The sequence below is a fragment of the Microplitis mediator genome, chromosome 6 (assembly GCF_029852145.1).
Source record: "Microplitis mediator isolate UGA2020A chromosome 6, iyMicMedi2.1, whole genome shotgun sequence".
Classification (NCBI taxonomy): domain Eukaryota; kingdom Metazoa; phylum Arthropoda; class Insecta; order Hymenoptera; family Braconidae; genus Microplitis; species Microplitis mediator.
Window position 1 is genome coordinate 4,271,060 of NC_079974.1, and position 26,965 is coordinate 4,298,024.

At 31.0% G+C, this 26,965-nt stretch overlaps 1 protein-coding gene and 1 long non-coding RNA gene across 2 annotated transcripts; one reads left to right on the top strand and one right to left on the bottom strand.

Moving 5' to 3' along the window:
* Positions 1-484: 484 nt before the first annotated feature.
* LOC130669712 (uncharacterized) lies at positions 485-6,186 on the bottom strand. Its single transcript, XR_008990240.1, has 4 exons — positions 6,029-6,186; positions 3,540-3,627; positions 3,272-3,425; positions 485-1,563 (listed from the first exon to the last, which is right to left on the bottom strand). It is a non-coding gene; the product is annotated as an uncharacterized LOC130669712 (long non-coding RNA).
* A 15,611-nt stretch (positions 6,187-21,797) lies between these two features.
* Positions 21,798-22,901, top strand: LOC130670100 (cyclin-T-like). Its single transcript, XM_057473300.1, has one exon. The coding sequence runs from the start codon at positions 21,798-21,800 to the stop codon at positions 22,899-22,901; it is 1,104 nt and encodes a 367-aa protein (XP_057329283.1).
* Positions 22,902-26,965: the final 4,064 nt, after the last annotated feature.

Here is a 26,965-nt window from a genome sequence, read left to right on the forward strand (position 1 = left end):
CGTATTTTACATTAAATAGAATTATTTGTTTTTTGCTATAACTTAAATTACTTGTTACAATGTGGACAAAACCACTCGTTTAAAGGTTCCTCAGTTAGGCCAACGCATCTCCAATGACTCCAAAAAAGGCATCGATCACACTCTACTGTCTTAAAATGAACCAGTGAAATTTCACTGATTTTCCAGTGAAATCCACTGGTTCAACCAGTGAATCGAGCGATTACTGGTTCAACCAGTGAAATTCACTGATTCAACCAGTGGACTAAGATGATCGCTTGGCTCACTGATTGGACCAGTGAAATTCACTGGTTAAACCAGTGATACGCCGGTGTACTACATAAATATAAACACAATAGGTTAGAGTAATTTTATTTTATTATAAACGTTTATTTAAAAACAAAGTGAACTAAAAGAGTCTTAATAACAATTATATTTAATTAAAAAATATTTTGTAATAAAATAAATAATATTTATTAAGATTTATAAAAATTTAATTTGCTTCCATTTTCAATGGGCTTTTTATATTGTTTAATTTTAAAATTATGTCTTTCATTTTTGAGGTTAGCTCCAAGCTATTGAAATTACTCCAAAGTTATTTATTTTTAAACTCTATAAAAATTGTGTCATATAATTATTATTGTTATATAAAAGTTAGTTAAAATATTACATGAAGATAATCAATAAATATTACTTATTTATTGACATAATCAAACACTTAAATATACTCATGTACAGAATGCTGCTGTACCCACGCGCTTACATATTTTTAGTTCACTGGTTGAAACCAGTGAGCGCGACGTTCACTGGTTCAACCAGTGAACTTTTAGTCACTGGTTAAACCAGTGAACTTCACTGGTTGAATCAGTGGAATTTCACTGGTTCATTTTAAGAGAGTACGCTGTAGTCAGTGTTTAAATTACTTCCACAAATTTTGCACTGCCAATCATCACTGTTGCATTTTATTTTTATTATATTTTTGTAATTTGCATAAGCATCCGGTTCAAAAAATTTTTCGATAATATCGTCAGTGATTATCTCGCTTGCCAAAGCATCACAAATATTGCCAGGCTGCAGATGAATCAAATCGTTGTGCTTGATTTTTTTATAGCCTAAGACAATTCGGTTTATTACACTTTTATCTTTTATTATCAATGATAGAATTTCAATTACTTTAGTGGTGTTTTTCAGGTTTTGAAATGAATTGTATTTTGTTGACCTTTGACTTGCAGAAAGCCCAATGACTCGGTTTCTTCTGCCTCTTCCACGTCCACGTGAATGGCTTGAAAATATTGTCAAGCATCCAATATTTGATTGTAGTACAGAATTCGATGTTGCCGGTGGTAAACAGGAGTCATTCATATTCATATCAAGAGATGCCAACATTTTATTCATTTCGATCATTTTTTTCTTTTTCTCTTCATTATTTTGTGTAGTCATGATGTTTACTTGAAGTTTCAATAGTAACGTTTCAAAATTTTCATTAAATATAATCGGAACATCAATACTATGATCGTTAGTAACTGATGTAGTGGCAGCTTGTAATTGAGATCCAAGTACTTCAACCTATGCAACATTGAACGATCATTATAACACCGATTTAAAAATTATGAGCGTCATGAGGGACCTGAATTTAGATTTACATATGAAGTCGAATTAGTTTTTCTAAACTTAAAATGAGACAATCAAATCAATGGAACTTTGTAATCTAATATTATTTTAAAGGATTATAAATCTAAAGAACATAGATGCAATGAACCTGAATTTTTAAATTCAATTACAATTTAATTTCGTAGAAATATAGGAAAAAAAAAATTATTTTCCTCATTAATTCAATTATTCTTGGAAAAAATCGGAAAAAAAATTTTTTCACATAGTTATTTACACCATAGAAAAAAAATTTCTACATAGTTATTTACACGATAGAAAAAAAATTTTTTTTCAACATATTTTAAATGGGAAAAAGACCCCCCTGTGCACCAGCTCAATTTTTGAGATACAGAGCTGAGATTTTAGGAGGATTTTGTTTTTCATTAAAGTAACTTTTGAAATATATTTAATTAAAAAAAAAAAAACATTTTTTTCGGACACAGTCTAGAATATATATTAGGGTGCTACAAAAATCGATATTTCTTCATTCTCTCCGCTGCCGTAAAAATAGTTTCTATCTATCGAAAAAAAAGTTCTGTCAAAAAGACAATTTTTTTTTTTCAATTTTAAAAGGTGGAGCTCGCTGTTTGAATTTACCAATGCTAATAGTATGGGAATTTTATTTTTGGAATATCTCCGAACGCACCGTGCCGATCAAGCTCAAGTCTTTACAGCTTGTAGGAATTAATAAGCCGTGTCGAATGTCACCGTGAAGATCAAAATCGGTTGATCCGTTCATGTTATAGAATATTTACATACATACTTTCATACATGTGTACGTCCGGACGTACGTACGTAATACACATATACACGCATGCAATCGGGTATCAACTTGAAATCAGTCAGAATAGCTTTCTAGAACCTCAAAACGTCATGATCTGCTAGAAATTTGATTTTAGAAAATCGGACCGAAACCAATAACTTTCTTTTTTTTTTTGAAAATTTTTAATGTTCTTAGCGGGAAGTTGAAAAAAAATAACATTCCCATGCTAATAGCATGGGAAAATTCAAACAGCGAGTGCCACCTTTCAAAATTGAAACAAAAATTGTCCTTTTGATATGACTACGATATTTCACGTGTTACAATAATAATTTATCCGAAATAAATAAAAAATAAAAAAAATTAATTTTTGTAAGCTCAAAAACAAATTTCAATTTTGTGAGGAAATCCAAGTACTTAATATAAGTTAGTAACAACAGTTAAATTTGATGTTTATAAACTTCTTTAGAGTTAATTATTCTTCCAGATCGTAAAAACTACTTTCAAAAGTTAATTTAAGTAGTAAGTATCATCTTCGAGACCACAGAGTATGAGGGATACCCGATTATACTACTTACTTTATTGTTATCCGTTAAATAATCAAGTTATACAGATAAAATTAAAATGAAAAAATTTTCACGTTAAAAATATATTAGAAGCCTTCTTTTAAATGCACTATAAATGTATTGAAGCGACATAGCTTTATTTTTGAAACAAATTGTCGTATATGGAAGACTAACAATTTTCGATATTGCAACAACAAAAAATATATCTAATTTTATCATTGATACAGTCACCTGTATCAGTAATTAACACTTAACATAAAAAATAAAAAGTTAAGCAATTTTATATTTTGAGACTTACATCTATTGAATCTGGATTTTGGTGATCATTTGACTCGACGACTATTGGCTGCAGGTTATTATCTTGTCGATTTATCGATTCATATATTGGTGATGGTTTGATCAATTATTTCAACATGAGAAGTGGAGGATGCTGTAGGATAATTTTCACGGCTCTAAACAGATAAAAATGTTTAAACGACTGACCCTATTGATTATTAAATATGGCTTACTTCTGCATTCGTATTTTTGTAGTGATTTTGTAAACAACATAAATAATTTTTACTTACTAAATCTTCATTATGTCCAATGTCGTTTTCAACAGCTAAAGTACTGACAATGCTGTTTTTGATAGTTATATTAACTATTTATTAGTTGCTGAAACATAATAAAATTTATTGGTGCTACCCTAGCGGATCCGAATTACGGTAAATACAGTGATTTACCGTAATTTGTCGTAATTTACCGTAATTTACGGCGCCTGGCAGAATTACCGTAAATCACGGCAATCTACGGTAAATAACGGTAATCTACAGCAAATTACGGTAAATTGCCGTAATTTACGGCGAAATGCCGCAAATTTACGGCAAATTTGCGGTGAAGCTGCGGTAACTTTGCGGCAATGTTGCGGTGAAAGTACGGTAGTTTACGGTAAAAAAACCGCATTTTCGCCGTAAAGTTGTGGTAACAGTGCAGTACTTTACCGTATAAGTTTTGTAAAATTGCGGTATTTCACCATATAATTGCGGTAAATTTGCTGTATTTTACTGTAATGTGAAGCATTTCACTGGAATGTCTGTCGATAATCGGATATTTGACTGTAAACAACTGTCTTTACTTGAAATTTCGGTACCGTGTCTTTAAGATTTGGTATTGTGTAGTGCTGGATATTATTCAAATCCCTAGCAGATCCGAATTACGGTAAATTACAGCAATTTACCGTAAATTACCGCAACTTACCGTAATTTTGCCGAAAAATCTACGGTATTTTACCGTAAATTACCGTACCTTACTGTACCAGTATTATCACCCGAGCGGTATTGTCTCGCCTTCAGCTCGGGTGACAATACCGCGCGGGTTGAAATATCCCACTTTCCTCCCTAGATGCGTAACATACTATGAACGCAGTCGCATATAAATTTATGTTAATTTCATCAAGTAATTAGTGTTGATTGGTTGAATTTATTAATATTAATCTTAAGCATTAATAAATTTATCATTATCAAGTTATTTATTTGATTTTGTAGTTTTAATAATTATTTCGAATATTTAAATACATAACCTAAAACATTGAAACCGCTAATGACATTTAAAATGCCGCCATTTTGGATTTAGATAATCTCTAGCGAAAATGGCCAGGCTCTAGCCAGTGCCTCGTTTTTATGCTAGCTAGCGCCTTGTTTAACTCTAGCGAAACTGGCGAGGCGCTAGATATTAAGATGTCCAAAGTACGTTAGTGATTGAAACTATAAATTTTTACTGTTTATTATATCGTTAAAGTCAATCTCACGATTTTATTTATTATTATTCATATTGAAGCCTTGATTATGATTGTTGGTTTGGAATTATTAACTACTCGATATTTGCCGGAGTAGTCTCATGTTCATTATTTTTCTTAAAAATGTTGCTGATCATTTTCACGATTTATCCCCTATCTTCTGCTTTCATTTTTTTTCAAAAAAAATGCGATTCAAAATAGAAAATAATTTAAATAAATTCTAAGATCACATAAACAAATAAAGATAATAATGTAAAAAAAAATATATTTGAATAGTTCAATAATCAGGTAACAAAAAAGCCTTGGAGCATATTTGTCATTACATTATTTGTTTATGAGATATAAGCATTGTAAGAAATTGAAAACGCTGATTTTTTTAAATAAATGCGTGTAGTTAGAGAACTATAACAGATAAACGTTAGGTTAAAAATTGATAAGAAAGCTAAACTCATACTGCATAAGAACGACCTAAACGTTGAAAACTGAATCTGCAATAGTTGCAAAGTTACAGCAATTTGTTTGTTGACAAATCGAGTCAGTGTTTGGACTTTATCATGCTCCTAAAATCCAAATGTTTTTTAAAAAATTAAAAAAAATTATTTTGCCATATTGTTGCAGAATGCTGTTTTTGTCATTTTTTTATGTTCTAGAAAAAAATTAAAATGAAAATAGTATATTACACTACAAGGGAAGAAAGTTGAAATTCCTGCCCCGAGTGATAAGATGCCCGAGGCGAAGCCGAGGGCATCATGACACACAGGGCAGGGCTTTAAACTATTTTCCCGTGTGGTGTATACGATTTTTCTTTATACCTGGTCGAAAGTACGTTTATTAATTACATTTTTGAATACTATAAACAATACAACCACGTTTTTTTTTTTTTTTTTTTTTCCTTTTGGCTATCGTCCCAATTTGGCCACGTGCCAGTTACTATTGTATTAATACAACCACGTTCGGCCTTCAGCTGACAGGTCGGCCATGTTTTTTTTATTTGCTCCCTATTGACGCGTCTCTTTCGGACATACATAAAACTTTAATTTTTTTCTGTCTCTCTTTTGTTTTTTGTTGCGATTTTGATGCCTGTCCCGCGACATTTGAAAGCACGAGTGAAGCGAGTGCGTCTGGTCGGCGGGGGCAGGCATCAATAACAAAACAAAAAAAGACATAATTATACTTATAAAAAATAAAAAATAATTATTTTTTTTCGAAAGAAATAAATTTATGCCTATGAACAAGATTTTTTTTTCTTGCTAATAAAAAATATATGAATAAATACATCACCTTTCAATAATTAACTTCGCCTCTGCATCAAAATCTTTTATCACCTTATCCTCGTCCATAGATTCATCCGATGAAACTTTTTTATTCATCTTATTATTGTAATTACACTGTTTAATTAAAATATTACATACAACGAGACACATAAATACTGACGTATATATAAAGCAACGATCTAGGACGTTATCGTGAAAAATTTCATTTATAAAGTGGTAGACGATCACTAGATGGCAGCAACCGGCTGTTTCTGTAGGCACAAAAAAATTTTTTGCTCCTGGCGATATAAGTGAGGCGCGTGTAACTCCACCAGTAGAGGGAAATAAGACTCAAGGCATTAAAATTAGGAAGGGAAGTGCGTACTTTCGACTAAGGTATAAAGAAAAGAAAATTGTTTATAACAAATTTTCAAATAAAGAAATGAGTAAATTGTTGACAAAAAAAAATTTTTTTTTTTTGCCATAATATTTAGAAATGCACATTATGATTTTTAAAATACATACGATTCGTTAATTATTTATTTAAATAATCAAAATATGAGAAAAACGATTATAAACATTAAGATATTGTTTTTGAGAAAAAAAAATTTTTTTTAAATCATTATTTTGTTACGCTAACAATATGGTGACCAAAAAATTTTCAAAAATATCTAATTAATCCATTTAATAATAAAAAATTTATAAACAAATGGCATAAAAAAATTTAAAAAGTAATCATATAATGCCTAACAAGGATATGTAATCAGTACTAGCTTAAAGCAAAAAAAAAAATTATTTAACATACCTTATTTGAATTTTTAATTTTTTTGTTACTTCAAAAATTAATAACTAATGAAATAAAAATATTTTATAAACTTTTATCACGTCATCTTGTTGAGTATGTTTATAAATAGGGCTCCAAGTCACAAAAAATTTATAGATTGATTATTTAAACTTTTACACCGCCTTTTATGACAACACATACCCGTAAAAAAAATGATAATTAACAATCGAACAACTTTTTGAAAAATCGAGATACAACTTTCAGTACCGTGAAATCATATTCTTTAAAGTGTCTAGATGACACCAGATTTTCAAATTTTTTAATTAATATTTAATAGCATAAAAAAATTATTTAACAACTATGCTTACTAGAGCGGCGGAGCGCGCATGCTTCACTTGCCGCGCAAAAGCCGATTGTCAACGTTAAATAAAAATTATAAATATTGGAGCTACAATTCGGGGAACCGAGAACTTTTTTACTCAAATTTCCTGCTCTTTCAGAAACTTTTTTATCATTTGAGCTATCACTTATACTTTTTTTGATTTTGCCAAAAAGCTAGACGGCTAATTTTTTTATTAGTTATATGTTATTAACAATTGTAATTTTCTTTTGCAAAATAAATCCAAAAAAAGTTTTTTTCGGGACGGCATTCCGGATCGTTTAAGCCATTAACCATATTTTTAAGAGACTTGTAACTATTTTTCGCATGTTCTCATCTTCTCGACTAGACTATTATGAGTAATGACTGTATCAGAACATTTTCAGGTAATTTGTCCTTTAAAATAATCCCATTTGTCATTATTGTTGAAAATAAAAATACTCATTAGAGTCTAGACTATGGAGATAATGAACTGGGAATTTTCACACATTAGACTGACTACTTAAAATTATCAACAAGGTCGAATCATTTAGAAGTATTCAATGTTAATTAACTTCTTTGAAGACCGGGACAAAATAGAGTTCTTCTGAGTCAGAATATTGAGACTACTCCTCATGAAAAAAATTGATAAACAATATATATGTTAATATATTGTATTGAAAGCAGTACATTTATTAATATACAGTATGATGTATATTTTTTATATAAGTGCAGGAATTTTCTTGGAGGACGATTGGTTGTTCAACGAAGCTATCGACGGCCTCGTTGAAGAAATCATAAATGGTAGCAGATCTACGAAGCCGGAGAAAGATTCACCTGCTGGTCCATCTCCCGATAACCATATTTTCGATCAGCCACCGCTGTACCGGTGTCAGTTCAAACCCTGTCAAAAGGTGTTTGTACATCGGATTTCTTGGCGTCGCCACTGCATCAGGCATCTTTTAAAAAAATTAAAGTGCACGAAATTTATGTGGCGGTCGCAATCACCAGAATCAAGATTGAGATGCCATCATAAAGCGAAGAAGAAACGATTATTGAACCATTCCTGTAAACCATCCCAAAAAAAAAGGAAAAAAAAAATCTTATTTCTGCATTGATCCTGAAAAATTCAATGACCAACATATAAGAACATTAAAATTTTAGTGATTATTAGCCTTCAAACCCAAACGGCCCTTTTCAGGGTCACCAAATATTTTAAAACGTATGAAACTATTCAAGTAAAGTTAATTTTACTTTAATATCATCATTGTTATTATTATTATGATTATTATTATTATAATTATGATTATGCATTGTTCATTACATTAATTTTTTTCCAGCTTGAAATACACAGAAAGAAAATTCCACTAAAATTTAATATGTTAACATCGTAATTGTGGACTATAATTTCGGTAGCATCGATTCTCAAGTGTCACTTTTTCTTTAAAAAATTTTTTCATTGCTTATAATCGTTTTTTCAATATTTTGATTTATAAACAATTAATTAATAAATTATTTTTTCCATAAAAAACAAAATTGGCACTTCTTCATAGGTTAACAGAAAAAAGTTTTTTTTCATGAACAATTTTATTGTTTGTTAACTTATCAATATGTTATTAGCAAATTCAATCAGATGTATTTTTTTCTAGAGCTTGAAAAAATAACAAAATCAGATACTCCTGACTAGAAATTGTCCCAATACACATATTGAGTCCCAATTGATAATTGCTGTAGCATGCCCAGAAGCTCTACCCCAGTCGGTACCCGATCGGGATCTTGTCGGGATATCCCAATGCCATAATTAGTTACCCGACATCAGTTTTTTCTGAGTGGGACCTAATTGGGAACTCACTGGGATATACCAATGCAAAAATAAATGACTTATAAGATCAATTTTAAAAGAATGTGGAACGACTAAAAATATATTATCATATTATTTTTTGTAGAGAATTTAATTCCCTACGAAATTATACTAAGCGGAATTTGAAAAAAATTTTTTTTTCACAGTCTTAATAATGAAAAACTAAAATTAAAAATTTTCGCGGGTATCTTAAATAGGAAGGATGACCCCTCTCTGTGATAGCTCAATTTTAAAGATATCTGGCTGAAATTTAGTGAAAATTTTTTTTATAATATAAAGTAATTTTGAGGCCATAAGACGTTAAAAAAAAAAGGTTCGTTTTTTTTTGGGACACTTGTACGCAATTTGACCGATTTTTGTGTAATCAAACAAGCGTAGAGATATCTTAATGCGAGTGAACGAGTCGAAAATAATAGATAAATCATAAAGTACTCTCAGCGCTTTTGTTGTGGTGTGCAAAAAAAAATTTTTCTACGGTCTAGATTCGTGAGTTTGGTGTAATTTAAAAATTTCCGCTTTAATAAATATAAATTTTTGTTGAAAAAAAATGTAGTTTTCAAAATCAAAAATTAAAAAAATAATTGAGTATATTTGAGGTAAAATTAAATATTTCCGGTTCTAAATTATTGAATTATTTTGTTTTAGATAAAAAAAATTTTTTTTTTAATTTTTTGAAAATGATACTTAAGAATATGGATTTTTGTTCCGAAACAAACTTTTTTCTGTCACACACATATCAACTCCTAACATGATTTATCCAATACAGGTAAAATTGAAGGGTGCAGTTATTTGAGAAAGAGCATCGATAATATTATATAGTCATGCAATATCTCGATTTGAATTAGTTAAAATTAAGAATGGAGGGAGAAAATCAATATCGTCGTGATTGGTTCTTTTCAAGGAGTGATGGTAAACTTTACCTTCCTGGTAATTGGTTAAAATTTAGTGGAGGGGGTAGTCAAAGTTTACATATACGTCAAACGGTCAGTAGCAGTTATTACGCTCGAAACGTTGCGCTGTACGCCTCGCAAGTTACATTCTTTATATATTGACGATCAAGTGTTTGACACATCATGGACTGTAATTTCCAAAATTCAACGTACACAACTGTACACTCCTTCGAACTGGAGTACTTCGATGAACTCCTCTTTATCAACGATGCTGGGACAGTTAGTCCGATGTTTATAGAGTTTGCTTCAGGTTTCCACGTCAACGACGTTTGGAGCTTCAAAGTAGAGGTTAGCCACGACGAAGAAGATGAACACTGGATCACCTTGGGGATCCTTCCATTGAAATCGGAGCATTCTGAAATCAGCTTCGAGCTCGAATGCTGTGTGGTGGGTGAGGAAGGTAATCTACTGAGACTGCCTGCAAAAATACAACCTTTCCACGACTACGACAATTACGTATACTTCGGGAGTTTCTTCAAACGAAGTGACCCCGACTTATTGCGTCTACTGGTGGACGGAAATCTAATTTTACAGATAGAGCTGACTGTTCTTCTATGCGACGATGCAGATAATTAGATACTCAAGTTCCCGAACTTTGAGTTGACAACGGCCCTTTTCAGGGCCACCAAATTTTTTACACGTAAAAACTAACTCAAGTCTTATATATACCTCAACTCATATCCTTTGACCAAAACTCTTCCAAAATTAATATTTATTTATTTAATGCCTAATAAAGATTATTAATCTAAATCTTCCCTCCAATATTTTTCCCACATTAATGCCTACTTTTCAAATATGAAAAATTTCTATCATATATTTATGATACAATTTCCAATTTTTTTTTCAAACCATTTCAATTATTCATGCGCATAAAATGCTAATAAAAAAAGAAAAAAAAATCAAATTTTTTTTTAAATAAAACTCTGACGTAACCCAGTTTCTTAATTTTCAGGCGAGAGTAGAGCATATCTACGCTCGCGCTTAAGGCATGCAATATATAATTTTATTATATTTTATTTTCTTATGTCGTTGATTCAATTAAAAATAGGGGAGCCTGGGGCACTAAGGCCCCTCTTAAAAATTAGGTATAAAAAATTTGTTTTTTACTTTCCGCCGAGTTATGACCTCTATAATGTTTTTATCATATTTTAGGCGAACATGAGATATGTTGGGCAAAATGGATCACTCGAAAAAAAAAAAAATTGTAACGAAAAAAATATTTTTTTTTTATTTTCCGTCAAGTTAATTATTTTGTTACAATTTTTGTTTTTTTTAATGGTCCATTTTACTCCACATATGACATATTGGCCTAAAGTATGATGAAAACATCATAAAGGTCATAACTTGACGGAAAATGAAAAAAAATTTTATATTTTTCTTTTTGGGGAGGGGGACCTTTGTGTCCCGGAAAAAAAATGTTTTTTAGATTTTTTGCACAATTTCGACTGATTCTTTTGAAATAGACGGAAAATAAACGAATTTAATGGTTAAAAGCCACAAAAAGAAAAAACGGGCTTAAGGGAGCCTTCGTGCCCCAAGCGCCTCTATCAACATTATTATTAAGAGAATAAGGATTTTTTACTTTCTATTAACAATCTAAAGCATTTAAAAATGAAATACGTGCATAAAGCAATCAAGAAAATTTTATTTTTTCGATTATTTGTTTTTTTTTTATTGATAAAAGCTAAATTTCCATGGATTTTTTACATAAAAGACATAAATAATATTATTCCAAGTAAAGCATTGATACCATTAGTTCAATAATCAAAAACTTGTTCATCTGGTGCAACAAAATTGAAATTCGATATATCAACAGAATTTATATTGAAACCAGCGAAAATGCCAACTGATGACTATTAATTTAACCACTATGACCGTTCACGATTGACTCAAATCATTCTAATTGAAAAACATTGACAGCCGTTTTGTCCAGTGAGACGACTTGAAGTACTGGAGAGGAATAGCGCTCTCTCCATGGTCCGCGCTTGATAAATGTATTATATTTAATGGTTCATTTTACCCCACATGTCACATATCGACCTGAAATATAATAAAAATATTATAGAGGTCATGACTTGACGGAGAATAAAAAAAAAAATTTTTTTTCAATTTTTTGGGGAGGGGGCCTTTTGTGTCCCAGCAAAAAATAGTTTATACGATTGTTTGCACGATTTCGACTGATTTTTCCGAAATAGACGAAAAATGAACGAATTTGATGGTTAAAAGCCACAAAAAGAAAAAACCGGCTTAAGGGAGCCTTCGTGCCCCAACCTCCCCTACACGGAGAAGAAAATATAGTAAATTTTACTAGAAAATATAAGAATAATTACTAAGTTTAGATAGCAATCTTGAAACGCTTATGATTTATATGAAAAATTCATAAACAGATTAGCATATTTTACAAGTCGTTTAGTAAATTTTACTATCCCGTTTAGTGAATTTTACTGTTTCAGAATGGAAAAAATAAAATTAAATTTTCAATAGTTTTTCAACTTTTTATTATTATTGATTATTATTAATATTATTTCTGTCATCTGTATTGATGTTGGTGTGGATTTATGTTTTTTCAAAAATCACTTGATTCAAACCGTGATTCGAACCCTGAGCTCCCGCGCGCGAGTCCTTTCCAATGTGTGACGGCCCGGTATGTCCTTTAATCAAGTTTCAGAACTTGTAATACATCTTTGTATATGCTATCCACACCAACTTTGAATTTTATCTATACATAGTAGAATTTACCATAAAAAATACATTACGTATAGTAATTTTTAATATCTTATTATGTAATTATTACTAACTAGTAAATTTAACTAAAAGTTTAGTAATAATTACAATACAGAATGTATTTTTTCATATCTGTTAGTAAATTTTACTATAGTATTGTAATTTTTACTATACTTTTTTTTCCGTGTATCTACATTATTATTGAGAGAATACGGATATTTGACGTTTAAGAAAATTTTATTTTTTCGATTATTTTGATTTTTCATTGATAAAAGCTAAATTTTCTTTGATTTTTTAAGTGTAAGACATAAATAATATCATTCCAAGTAAAGCATTGATACCATCAGTTTAATAATAAAAAACTTGTTCATCTGGTGCAACGAAATTGAAATTCGATATCTCAACAGAATTTATGTAAAAACCAGCGAAAATGCCAACTGATGGTTATCAATTTAACCACTATGACCGTTCATGATCGACTCTCATCATTCTAATTGAAAAAAATCATCAGCCGTTTTGTCCAGTGAGACGACTTAAAGTATTGGAAAGGAATAGCGCTCTCTCCATGGTCCGTGCCACTTAACATTAATTATTTTAAGAAATTCGAAAATAACATTTTCTATCAATCTGTATTTTTCGAAATGCTAGCCTAATAAAAATATCTAAGATATATTTTTTTTAATAAGAGAGAGAGTGAGAGAGAAAGAGAGAGTTTTGTCTCTCAACAGAAGATTTCAATAGATTAACGACATGTAAGTTGATTTTTTTCCCAAGCTCTGGGGGCGATCACTGGCCGGTAGACCTTAAGTGGAATTAAATTTTTTGCACATATCTGTTATCGTTTGTTTTATTCAAATATAAAAAACTATAGTATTGTATAATAGTAACGATTACAACTCCGTTATAAACTCAAGAAAATTTTCCTTTAACTAAGATATTTTCCAGCGAGCAGAATGAAAACCGGAAATTTTTTGAACGATGTAAAATAATTTCTTCAATTGTCAATCTTGAATTAAGAATAAAATTCTCAAGCCAATAGTATTTTACACTACAAGGGAAGAAAGTTTGAAATTTCTGCCCTGCGCGCCATCTTGCCCGAGGCGAAGCCGAGGGCAAGATGGCGTGCAGGGCAGGGCTTTCAAACTTTCTTCCCGTGTAGTGTATACTATTTTTCTTGCTGCCCGGTCGAAAGTACGGAACAATGACATGTGTTAAATAAAAGATATTGATGCCTGCCCCGACATTTGCGGCACGAGCGAAGCGAGTGTTGCTGGTCGGGGGCAGGCATCAAATCAAATACATCTATAAATAAAAGTATAGTATAAATAAAGGTATAAATAAAAGTTACATTTTAATTAAAGAAATTATGCATATATTTAAACATGAGTATTTATTTCTATCATAATTACTAAACGATTTTCATAACACCTGAGATAACTTTATCAATTATAGCTTACATCGTAACAGTCATTTTTTAAAAGTAATTATCGACATGAATATATTGCATGCATTCAACTAAACTTACTGTTATAATCTATTGACTTTTTATCATTATCACAATCATGAATTTTAATTTATAAACAGCCAAGTTTACTCTATCAATTACTTATTCTATTTTTCTATCATAGTTTATATATAAACTTTTATATATAGAATTATATAGTTATATAGTATTATATAGTTTATATATAGTACTAGTTATTTTTTAAAAATAATTATCAATTTAAATATCTTGCATGGATCATATACTAATACGCTAACAGTAGTATTATAATTTTAAATCTTTTATATCGTAAATATTTTACTGTATTATTAATTTGCTTCAGGATTTTGATTATTACATAAATAAAAATTATTGATTATATTTCCGTGAAACACACAGTTTTCGTACTTCACGTTAGGAGTCTTGCTTGAAAACGTTTCCGTAAGTGCAAACTCTGATTCCTCAAAATTTGTCGATTTAGTTTCCGATGTTACTTGTTCGACTTTATTTTTACTAGTCTTAGACTCAAATTTTCGTTTATTTGCTATTGAATTATTAAATGCTGATGTCGACTTTACACCACTGTTTTCATTATGCAATTGCTGAAGCTTAATTTTCTTTTCTGGAGGTAAATTTTCTTTTCCGTTCGAAAAAACCGAGATGGGCGATTTTTTCAAAAAGTGGCAAGGTCGATCTGTTTCAGGGTCAGAATTTGTTATTATTCTCTTATTATTGGCTGTAGTGAAGAAAGGTGGTGATGATACTGGGTTTTCTGACATCAACGAGTTATCAATTGCCACCAAAGTGTCATCATCAAAAACAAAATCTTCAAAACAATCTTCATTATCAGTTTCTGTTGATACAGGTTGATCGTTTTGAACTAAACTTTCAGAATTAGCTGGATTAGTCCTACTCGTAGATTGTTGCAGATTTCCATCTGACGGAGGAACAACTTGAGCTGCATGAGTAATCTTATCAAAGATTTTTTCTCTATTGCGCAAGGAGTTTTCGATATAACCTGTAAATATATAGATAAAAACATATTATTTAAACTATTCACAAATAATCAACAATTATAATTTTTTTTAATAAATAATAGAATCACCTTCTGCGATATTTGCCGATTTCCATCCTCCCAATTGTTTAAGCATTGTAATACTAGCACCAGAATTTGATATCAATGTCGCTGATGTCCTGCGTAAGCAGTGTCCTGTGTAGCGTTCTGGATTAGCCAATTTCAGGAACTCAGCGATAATTTTCGGAATTTGACCTATTTTATTCTTCCCTATCGGTTGTCGAGTGCATTTGCCTTTTAGAAATTGCATAAAAAATCTCTCCGAATCAAAATCTTTAGGTCTGAATGAAATATAAGTCTTTACTTGTTTATAAAAAAGTGGTCCGACTAAAAATTTACGAGGAAGACCATTTTTGGAATCGTTTATGGAAACAAGGTATTTTCCATTAATATCCTCGACATCAGAAACTCCAAGCTCTTTCAATTCCTCGCATCTCGTAGCTCCACAAATGCCAAAAATTAAGACAATCTTAAAATATAAAAATAAAGATGATAATAAGTTAATTAATTAAATAATCAATACAATTTAAACAAATATTTAAAAGTACATACTTTATGGGCTAAATGTGTGTAGTCTGGCGCATTATTTATGAAGCTGATTACCTGGTCCCACGTTAAAACAGCAGATTTTTTCGGCTTATGACCTTTTGCATTATTTTTAATAAGTCCTTTTAATTTGTAAAATTTACTGATGTCAATATTATCTCTTGCATTCATTGTTGATTTTAACATGGAATGGATACTCCACAATGTAGTTGGACATAGTCTTGAGGATAAACTTTTAAAATAGACAATCAAATTATTTTCCTCCGACCCAGATAACGAATTCTTATTTTCTTGTTTCCAGTCCTTATAATTATTATAAACCAACGAATATTTGTCAGCAGATTTTTTTGGTAGAGTGTCATTCTGCACAATTAATTGTGCTTCCGCATCAAAATTCTGAGTGACCTCTTCTTCATCGGTAGACTCGTCGGACGATTCATACATTTTTTTACTTTTATAATATCACAACACTTTATTGATCACAATAACTCTATGAGTAAAATTTAATAATTGAAATAAGCGTTAAATAAATGTAAATAAACTGTGAGGTTATGTCATTTGTAAGTAAACGTAAAAGTTGTGGATGCGCGCGTCGGGCTCTAGTGGTAGTATTTTGTAGAGGGGATATTTTTGCTCATGTATTGTGTGTCGGTGTACGCGGCTAAATTTTTACTCCCGCTATGCTAGATGGCGCGCGAACAGCTCGACCAAGGAATAAAAATTAGATTTTCTGCCCTGAAACCAGGGATCAAAACACGTACTTTCGACCGAGGTAGTAAGAAAAATATATTTCATACTTGGTCTAATAATAGAATCTCTCGTTTTAAAAGCTTGCAATTCTGAGTATAATAAACATTTTTCTTAACCTAATTATTACGTTACCTACTTGAACCAAGAAACTATGACGTTTTAAAACAATAAACGGTATAAACTTAAACTAAAAATAAAGGAAGTAGGTTTAAAAAATGTAAACTCTTGGTTTGACTAGTGTACTTTCTCTGACCAATCACACGAAAAATCTCAAACTAAGATTATTAGAGTCTCAGCCAGGAAAGTTCTGTTCTGAATTCACTCATAGTTGCTTCCTTCTTCGCACCCTAAGAAACGAATACTACTTACTCTCTCTTTTTGTGCTGGCGCAGAAAACGGATACTAAGTCCATATTTTTATTTTAAATAAATTAATGCAATTATACGATATCGAATTAAATTTGTTTTTATTAAAAAGTTCTTTCATTTTAATGACGAAATTCATTGTTGAACGATTCATATGATCTGTTCAGTATTGTGCTAAAATGTAGGAACTAAAATTTGTCCAAATTATTGGCGATAAAATTGAAAATCTAAATTCTGTCTTTGGAATTTAAAAATGTGACTGACCATCAGGCTAGAGTGGCTCAATATATGTGGGCAAAGTAAACGTAGCCTAACAAAAGCTGGGATGGCTTCGTTAGTGAAGCTTTCGCGCGACGCTAAATTCGTCTGGATTCGATTCTTTCACTAAGCGATAATTATTTTTCTTAATTTATTTTATATATTTAACTCATTGCGAAACTTTCCTATCCCTTAATAATGCTTATAATAAAAGATTTATTTGCTTCACAACATTGTTTACAAAATATTTTAACAAAAATAAAATTGTTTTGATAAAAAAATTACAAAAAAAAAAAAATTTTCGGTAGCTCGATAAATTTATTTGCTTACTTGAAGAAATTTTTTTCTTGGTTGAAAAAATTTCTTGGCCCAAGAAAGTTGGTTTTTGGTCGAAAAAATTATTTTCCATAGGTCAAAACTTACTCGTTCTAGGTCAATACATTTTTTCTTGACTCAAAAATGTAACAATCTTCAGCCAAGAAAAAAATTTTGCAAATTAAAAAAAAAAAATGTTCTCGAACCAAGAAAAAAATTGTTTGGGCGGAGAGAGTTTTTTTTTGACTTAAAGAATTTTAGTTTCAGACTGAGAAATGATGTCTTTCACGAGGGAAATAATTTCTTGATCCAAATAATTTTTTACTTTAATAAAGTACAAAATTTCGCTTAGTTCGAGAAACAAATTTCAAAGACATCTTATTTTTTGGTTCAAGATATCCTTCTGTTCTGTGCACACCCACACACGGATGATATTCTAAACATAGTCAGAATAGCTTCCTAGGACCTCAATACTTCGACACCTGATAGAATTTCGAATTTCGGAGTAATAACAATAATTTTCCGATTTTTTCGGAAATTATTGATTTTCTTAGTGTGAAGTTGAAATTTTCTTTGTTTCAACTTTCAACTCGAGTTACTGACTCCAAAACATGCATTTGGAGTAGAAGAATTTCCAAAATAATAGAAATTACTTGAGAGTAATTTACGTTTGAATGATTTAGTGGCCCTGAAAAGGGCCGTTGTTAACTCAAGTTCTCAACTTGACAATTTTAACGCTTAGACGTTAATCTTCTTTGCAAACAAAATCTCGAACACATGTTGGAGATTTTGAGCCATAACGACAATTTTATCCTCCTCATTGAAACAACGATAGCAGTTGGTAAAAATCAACCGTACGTCGTTGACGAATCCATCGATCGACTTGTACTGCCGTTGGTCCAGCTTCCGAAAGATGGTCGTTAGATCCATAGGAACTTTTACAATGTCCTTGTAATTATCGGGACCCCAACATTTAAAATTGAAGTCCCTGTAAAATGGCCACGCATATGACTCATGCCACGGAGACAATAGCTCTTGAACTATCTCGCAGCAAGTGATAAATACTTCTCCGCAAAGTTCTTGAACTTCTTCACTGTCCTTCACCATGTTTGGAATACTGATAAAGTAACTTTAAGAAAATAGATCGCTGGACACTTCAATCTATACGTCTGATGAGTGACTAATAGATTCTATTTGATGCCAACCAAATCAGTCAACTTCATGAGGTCTAGATCGGTACCAGCGAGCCAATCACAGTTAAGCATGAGTAGGAGAGATGGCAGCTCGTATTTCATTGGTTATCAACAAAACAACTTCCAATCAGATCGAATGAGACATGAGCTGCCACCTCTTCTACTCATGCTTAGCTGTGATTGGCTTGTCGGTACCGATTTAGACCTCATGAAGTTGACTGATTTGGTTGATATTATGTCTTATTTATCTGTTCATCATTGACAAAGTTTTCATAGACGTAATAGTCTAGTCGAGAAGTTAATTTCCTGCACGAAAAAAAATGATTGATAATAATTGTAGTTCAACTTGTAATTATTCATGTTATGTTCAATAACTAATAGCGATTCAGTTAGTCAAATTATGATTTTAATGTTTAAACTGCTATAATTAACAGTTAATCGTTGAAATATACTGCTTGACTATTTAAAATTACTACTTAAACCTAAAAAAACTACAAGACACTTGTCAAAAAAAAGCTTATGAAATAATAATTTTATTATCTTCATAACTTAATTCTAGTAGTTTTATTTACTATAAGTATTTCGTTGAAAAGCATCAAAATTTAAGTATCGTTATACACTAATGGAAAAAATTAAAGGATCCAAAAAAAATTCTAAATTTTTAGGCGATTCTAAACAGGCCCTGACTTTAAGAAAAATGGTCGCACAAAAAATAAAAAAAAAGGAAATTGTAGCTCCAAGTGTCTACTTTTTGGATTAAAACTTTAAAATTTTTTAGCGTCAGCAGTTTTTGAGTAATCTTAGAAAAACCAGCGACAAAAAAATTTTCAAATTTAAAAAAATTTTTTTTTTTGGTCTCCGGGCGTGGAAAAAATTATTTTTGCTCAACCACTATGAGGATCGGATACCTTCATTATCCAGCTTTAATTTCTTTTTTTATGGACCTTAATACGTCTACTTCTCGCCGAGATATCGGTCTTCAAATAGTCCATCGGCTGAAGAGGAGGTCCCGTAAACATTTTGTTGGCACCGGGTAAATCCAACTGTTTCTTATGTAGTTTGGGCCAAGGATCACGGAAATCGGGTCTATTTTGTTCAAAAGTGGTGCAAACAATTGTTTGTAACAATTTAATTGTTTAAATCAAAATAACTCCCGAACGGCTGGTTTGTTGGGGCAGTATAGAGGAAAAAAAATGTTTAGAATAAAAAAATACACAAAAAAGGTATCAAGTGTTTTTTTTGCATCTCAAATATTTCGCGAGATATAATAAAAAAACGAGCCGGCGCTCGGACCTCTCCCTCGCGCACTAGCGACTGCCTATGCGCGAGCTCTCTCTCCGCCAAATCGCGTCAGATGCTGGATAGGCCGGAATTTTTTGGCTTGATTGGTCGGAAGTTTTTTACATTAAAAATCATAGAAAAATAAAAAAAAAATCGATTAATTGTCGATATTACCAATCGACAGCATTTTTTCTGAAACGAATTTTTGTCGTATCGTCAAAAGACGTCTTTTTATTGTTCACAAATGTTATAAACAAATCGATTTTTTCAAAGTCCGAAATGGATTCAAAAAATCGAAAAAATGTCGATACTACCAAAAAAAGTTTTTTGACGATACAACAGAAATTCGTTTCAGAAAAAATGCATTTGTTTATAACATTTGTGAACAAAAAAAAGACGTCTTTTGACGATACGACGAAAATTCGTTTCAGAAAAAATGCTGTCGATTGGTAATATCGACAATTAATCGATTTTTTTTTTATTTTTCTATGATTTTTAATGTAAAAAACTTAAAAAAATTCCGGCCTATCCAGCATCTGACGCGATTTGGCGGAGAGAGAGCTCGCGCATAGGCAGTCACTAGTGCGCGAGGGAGAGGTCCGAGCGCCGGCTCGTTTTTTTATTATATCTCGCGAAATATTTGAGATGCAAAAAAAACACTTGATACCTTTTTTGTGTATTTTTTTATTCTAAACATTTTTTTTCCTCTATACTGCCCCAACAAACCAGCCGTTCGGGAGTTATTTTGATTTAAACAATTAAATTGTTACAAACAATTGTTTGCACCACTTTTGAACAAAATAGACCCGATTTCCGTGATCCTTGGCCCAAACTACATAAGAAACAGTTGGATTTACCCGGTGCCAACAAAATGTTTACGGGACCTCCTCTTCAGCCGATGGACTATTACTGCTGATTTAAAAAAAAATATCTCCCATTTTACGTGTCAACTTATAATAAAATCATTACAATCTATTACTAACTTTTTTTTACATATTATCTTTTGATATTCATCCGAAAATCATCTGAAATTCATATTTTTGTCAAAATATCACTTACACATGATATTCAGCTGATCACCTGTGAATTACCGGCGAAATTCCGCAATTTTTTACACGGGCGATGTTTAAAATTAAAACCCGAAACCTGGATGTCAATATAAAAAATAAATTTTATAATACACATCATAAATTTTTAATTTTTAAATTACAATTTTTAAATTCCAAAAATTGATTTTTCCTGTATAGACAATAAATTTTAATATTTATTTTATAATTATGTGCGTTTGAATTGTAAATGAAAGAATACCTATTTAAAATGATACTATTTACTGATTACCGTCATTATGTTCTTTGTTGCCTCTTAATGTACACAGGTAATTTATTTCCGTATACTTTTATTTTCAGGAAATTTTAAATCTATTATTTGAGACTTCGGCATAAACATATAATGACAAACTTAATTATTTGCCATTTGGTCTTCCACAGGAATAGTAATTACGTTCACACGTGAATATGCAGACCTTAATGACCATAATATTGTGAGTTCTACGTCTAATTGCCTTTTCCTAATTACATCAAGTACATTTCTTCAGCCCCAAACTATTACTTTTTAATTACCCCCATACCCATTGTTGTGACAATTTCTTTTGTTATAAAATCCCTTAAATTATAGTGTCTTGTCAATATTTCCTCACTTTATTCTCGAACTTCATACCCAACAGTTCATCTGAGAATATTTCAAAAGTTACGGAAAAAACCAAATTGTGTTATTTCAAAGTGCTTAAGCTGTTCCAGTGCAGAGTAAGAAAGTTTCCAGTGAAGTTAAATTAACAGTGAAAAATTGTGAATAAAAATGGCTCAAAAGTGGTATTTCAACAAAGAAGAGTTGAAGAACTCTCCTAGTTCCAAGGATGGCATCAGCGCGGAGAAGGAGCTAGATCACAAACAACAAGCCGCTTACCTTATAACTGATTTGGGCAAGCGGCTAGAGTTGTCAGAAGTCTGTGTGCACACTGCCATTGTGTACATGCACAGATTTTTTATTCACCATTCATTAGCCAAGTTTCACCGGTATGAAATTGCCACGGCAGCGATTTTTCTGGCGGCAAAGGTGGAAGAAGAGCCACAAAAATCGCAGGCGGTCATCAGCGCTCTTCATGTCTGCCTCAACAAATACGAAGTTCACCAACTGGACACTACTTTTGCCGAGAACCAGGAGAAGGTCAAGGCACTAACTTCAAATGAGCAACTTCTTCTGGGAACACTTGGATTCAAGATGGGGGTTAGTCACCCTCATTATGACATCAAGAAATTCTGTGGGGAAATAAAAGCTTGCAAGGAATTATGCAAGATTTTCCTGCAGATGGCTAATTACACTTTACAGATGACGTCAATGTGCGTGAAATATAAACCGGCAGTTGTGGCGTCATTCTGTATTTATTTCACCATCCAATCATCGCAGTGGAAGATTCCCCAAGTCATAGACGGGAATCTTTGGTTTTGGCTCCTCGACACCAAAGTGACCTTCGATTTACTGATTAAGATGGACAGGGAGTTCAAAGCGGTTTTAGATAAAATGTCACCCAGGATAAAAAACCGGGTGATGGGATTATTTAAAAATCCATCGGTCAAAGTGACTGCAGTGAATCGGATAGCGACGACCCCCAGTTCATCGGATCCAGAAATCGTTTCCGGTAACCCTGAAGTCGAGAAGCCAAGGACTCGACGAAAAATCAGCTATCACGAGTATCGTGATAGACTGATGAAGAAAAAATCTGAATCAGATGGATCATCGACTTCTTCACCTCCTGATGTAGAAGTTCAGGATAATTCCATTGGAAGTACCTGCCAGCTTGTACCCTCAACTGAAGCGGATCTGGACCACAGCCGTAAGCGTCAAAATAATTACGACATGGGCAGTATTTTGTGTTCTGCTAAGAGACGTAAGCTTTTGTAGTTTCAATAATTTTTTGTACATAATTATTTATCATCCAGTTTTTTTTTATTGTAAAATATTATTGTAGGTTTTATTATTTTCATAAATTAAATATCAAGTATTTCATGTAAATAGTAAAATGGTAAATTATATTTTAAAAATTTACTTTTTATTTAATAAGTTTAATATATTTTTTGTAAATAATTAAATAATAATGTAATTAAAATTAATGATAATGCACCATAGACTTAATCATGTCTTTTGAAAAATAAAATATTAATAAAACGAAATCCTCTTTTTGTTTTGATTTTAATATAATTAATTATTTTATATAAGTAATTTTATTTTAAGAGTAATAATTAATTTTTATGACAGTAAAGTTAGCGAACATCTGACAATTTTTTAAACTTTGAAATAATAAATTGAAATGTTTACAAAATAAAAAAAAAAAAAATTCATATTTAGACAATTCGAAATTCAGTAGATGCATTTTTTTAAAATTTTATTACTTTACTTATTTAATTTTTTTAGATGTAATTAAAAAATTGTCGGATGTCTACTGCACTTACACTTAGTTAATTTTTCCAAATTAAATTTTTATAAAATTTTTTAATGAATGCAGAATAAAAATCAAAAATTTAATTCAAAATATCACTTTCTATTTTTAAAAAATACAAATTATCTTTGAATAAAAAATTAAAAAAAAAAATATGATCCTGAAGTTAGCAGACAGTTAAAAATTTTCAAATGTATTTTTCAAGAATTTAATTAAAAAAAAAAAAATTGCTCATATATAAAATTAAAAAAACTATAGGTGCAATTTTTTAAAATGTCATGTTTAAAAAAAAAATTCAAAAATTAGACGTCGGCTACTTTCAGTGTCATAAATAGGGCCAAGATTTTTGCTTTAATTTAAAATCAAGCAATAATAAATACTGGTGTCAAATTTTTGAAATTACGGAAAAAATATTGGTTGTCGAAAAAAATTTTTTAAGCAGAAGTCCTAGGAAATTTAATTTGAAAAAAAAAATGTTTCTTATTATTTTTTCTTAGGACTAAAAAGAATGCCGTAATTTCAAAATTAAGATTTCCTTAATTATCAAAAATTTGAATTATTCATATGAATATTAATTTTAGAATTACGGTGAAAATATTGGCCGTAGAAACAAATTTTTCGAGTAAAAGTTGTTCAGAATTTAATTTAAAAAAGAAAATGTCTTTTATTATTTTTTCTTAGGACTAAAAAGAAAGCCGTAATTTGAAAATTAAGATTTTCATAATTCTCAAAAATTTAAATTATTCATATGGATCTTAATTTTGGAATTACGGTGAAAATATTGGCCATACAAAAAAATTATTTGGGTAAAAGGTGTTCAAAATTTAATATAAAAAAAAAAATGTCTCTTATTATTTTTTCTTAGGACTAAAAAGAAAGCCGTAATTTTAAAATTATGATTTTCATAATTCTTAAAAATTAGAATTATTAAAATAAATGAATAGAAACTTTATTGATATAAAATTCTTGAATTTTTGAGGTCGGGAAGAGAAAAATCGGTTTATTAGTGGAAGCAGAGAAAAAATATCGAAATATATTTTGAAAATTATGAATTTTTAACTTCCCGCTAAGAAAATTGTAAATTTTCAAAAATTCGGGAAGTTATTGGTTTCGGTCCGATTTACGAAAATCGAATTTCCATCAGATGTCGACGTTTTGAGGTCCTAGGAAGCTATTCTGACTAATTTCAAGATAATATCCGAGTGTATGTATGTACGTACGCACGTACGTATGTAAATACCTGTATCTTTTGAACGGATGAACCGCTTTTGAACTTTAAGGTGTCATTCGACGCGGATTGTCAATATCTTGAAGCAGTGAGAAAATTGAGCTTGATCGGTAGGGCTCGTTCAGAGATATTCCAAAAATAAAATTTTTTCAAAAATGTTTTTTTTGGATAACTTTTAATGTGCTCAATGGATTGATTCCAAAATGAACTGGGCTCTATAGCTTTATAAGCCGCGTCGAATGCCACCTCAACCATCAAAATCGGTTTATTCGTTCAAAAGAAAACGTTGTCGAAAGAATTAAAAAAAAAAATTTTTTTATTTTTTCTGAAATATCTCAAAAACGACTCGATAAATCGAATTCAAAATTTGATCAGCTTTAGAATTTGATAAAACGCGTCGATTGCCACCTCAACCGTCTTAATCGGTTTATTCGTTTGAGAGATATTGTTGGAGAAAAAATGGTTAAAAACGTTTTTTTTCGAAAACAACAGCATACAAACGTATTTTCGAGCTCGAAAATGTATTCACAATAATGTTTTCGAGGTTCTTGAGCTCGAAAGCAGCGGGAAGTTTTGGGGCTGGGCCGCATGGTCAACTGACAGACCGATTTTTTTTTCATTTGTTGCTTTTATTTTATACTCAATACTCTAATTTAGTATAATAAATTGCGATGTAGCCAGTAAAAATTTTCAAAATATATTTAAATATGTTGCTTTGTCAAAATTACAAATTTTATAATGCCGTCATGCTATACAATACGTATAGTCATTTTTCTATAAAATATTACGTGAAAAATACCGTAAAATTCTCTAAGTGTAGATTGAAAAATTAAAATTATTTTATTTTATTATTCCTGTAAGCAAATTAATTACACTTGAGTACCCAAGATGTCAAAGAAAATCATCGAGTGTCAAAATTTTTATCACCGAAAAATTCCATATAATTTTTATAGGCCACCGAAAATTATGCAAAATTTTTCTCGTGACTTTGATTACATTGTCATTGCATCGCAGATACCGACGCAATTATTTTTCTGATTATTTTGCATCGGTAACTGCGAACCACTCACAGATGAGAAAATTTTTCCTCCACTGCTAATTAAGTTCTCAATGGGTCGCCAATACCGATGCGACTATTATTGTTGTTATTTTTTTCAGAACTAACTTCTAACATAAAGGGATTTTTTTTAACAAAATTTTTTAGCCAAAATGAAACACAAACACTAAATAAATATAAAAACACAAAATTAAAACATATCAATAAACTTTGTAAAGTTTGCGAGCAAACGGGTACAAAATAATATAACTTAAGAAACATAAACTATGTGACAACAAACATGTAATAACTAAAATGATAAATAAAGAGAATTTTAAAAGTAAAGTAACTTTTAACAAAATTTCATGTAACTCTTTCACTATTCTTTCTGATTAACCACAACTCAAATTTTACCACCAATCTTCCCACACGGAAAAATTATATATGCGGCATATATTCAGATTTGCCCGAATATATACGGATATATAATTTTTCCGTATGGGTTTCCCGACGGAGATTCGGGAGATCCGAACCCTGGTCCATCTTTACCATACCCGGTAAACTGGCTGCATACACCCCCAATCTTCAAGTCTTTTTAAGTAAAAAATGAACTTAAAAAATTGCCGGTGTAAAAAAGTTGCGGTATTCCACAGGTGATCCGCTGAATATCATGTAGAAGTAATATTTTGACACAAATATATATGAATTCCAGATGAATTCCTGATGAATACACAAAGATAGTAAAGAAATATAGTTTTAGTGATAGATTGTATGAGAAATTTTATTACAAAAAAAATTTTTTTTTACGGGGAATTTGGGAGTTTTTTTAGCGAAGTGATCTCGGAGTAACGTGGATTTTATGTCATTCCCAACTCACTCCTGTCCGGAGTTCCAACATTTCAATGAATTTATATTAAACTGTTAAACACTTCGCGAATTTTTTTTTAGTGTATTGACCTAAAAGAGCTTTAATTGGTAAATTTTTCAAATTCATTTTAGTTGAGAAAAAAAAAAATTTTTTGTAGAAAATTTTTTTCAGGTGGTCCATTATGCCCCAGATATCGCCGATCAGCTTAAAATATCAAAAATAACATGATTTGACCAAAAATGAAAAAAAAAATTTTACTAAATTTTTGAGGGGGGCCTTCATCCCCTAGGTTCCCCTATTAATTCGTTATAGTCCATCGGCTGAAGAGGAGGTCCCGTAAACATTTTGTTGGCACCGGGTAAATCCAACTGTTTCTTATGTATTTTGGGCCAAGGAT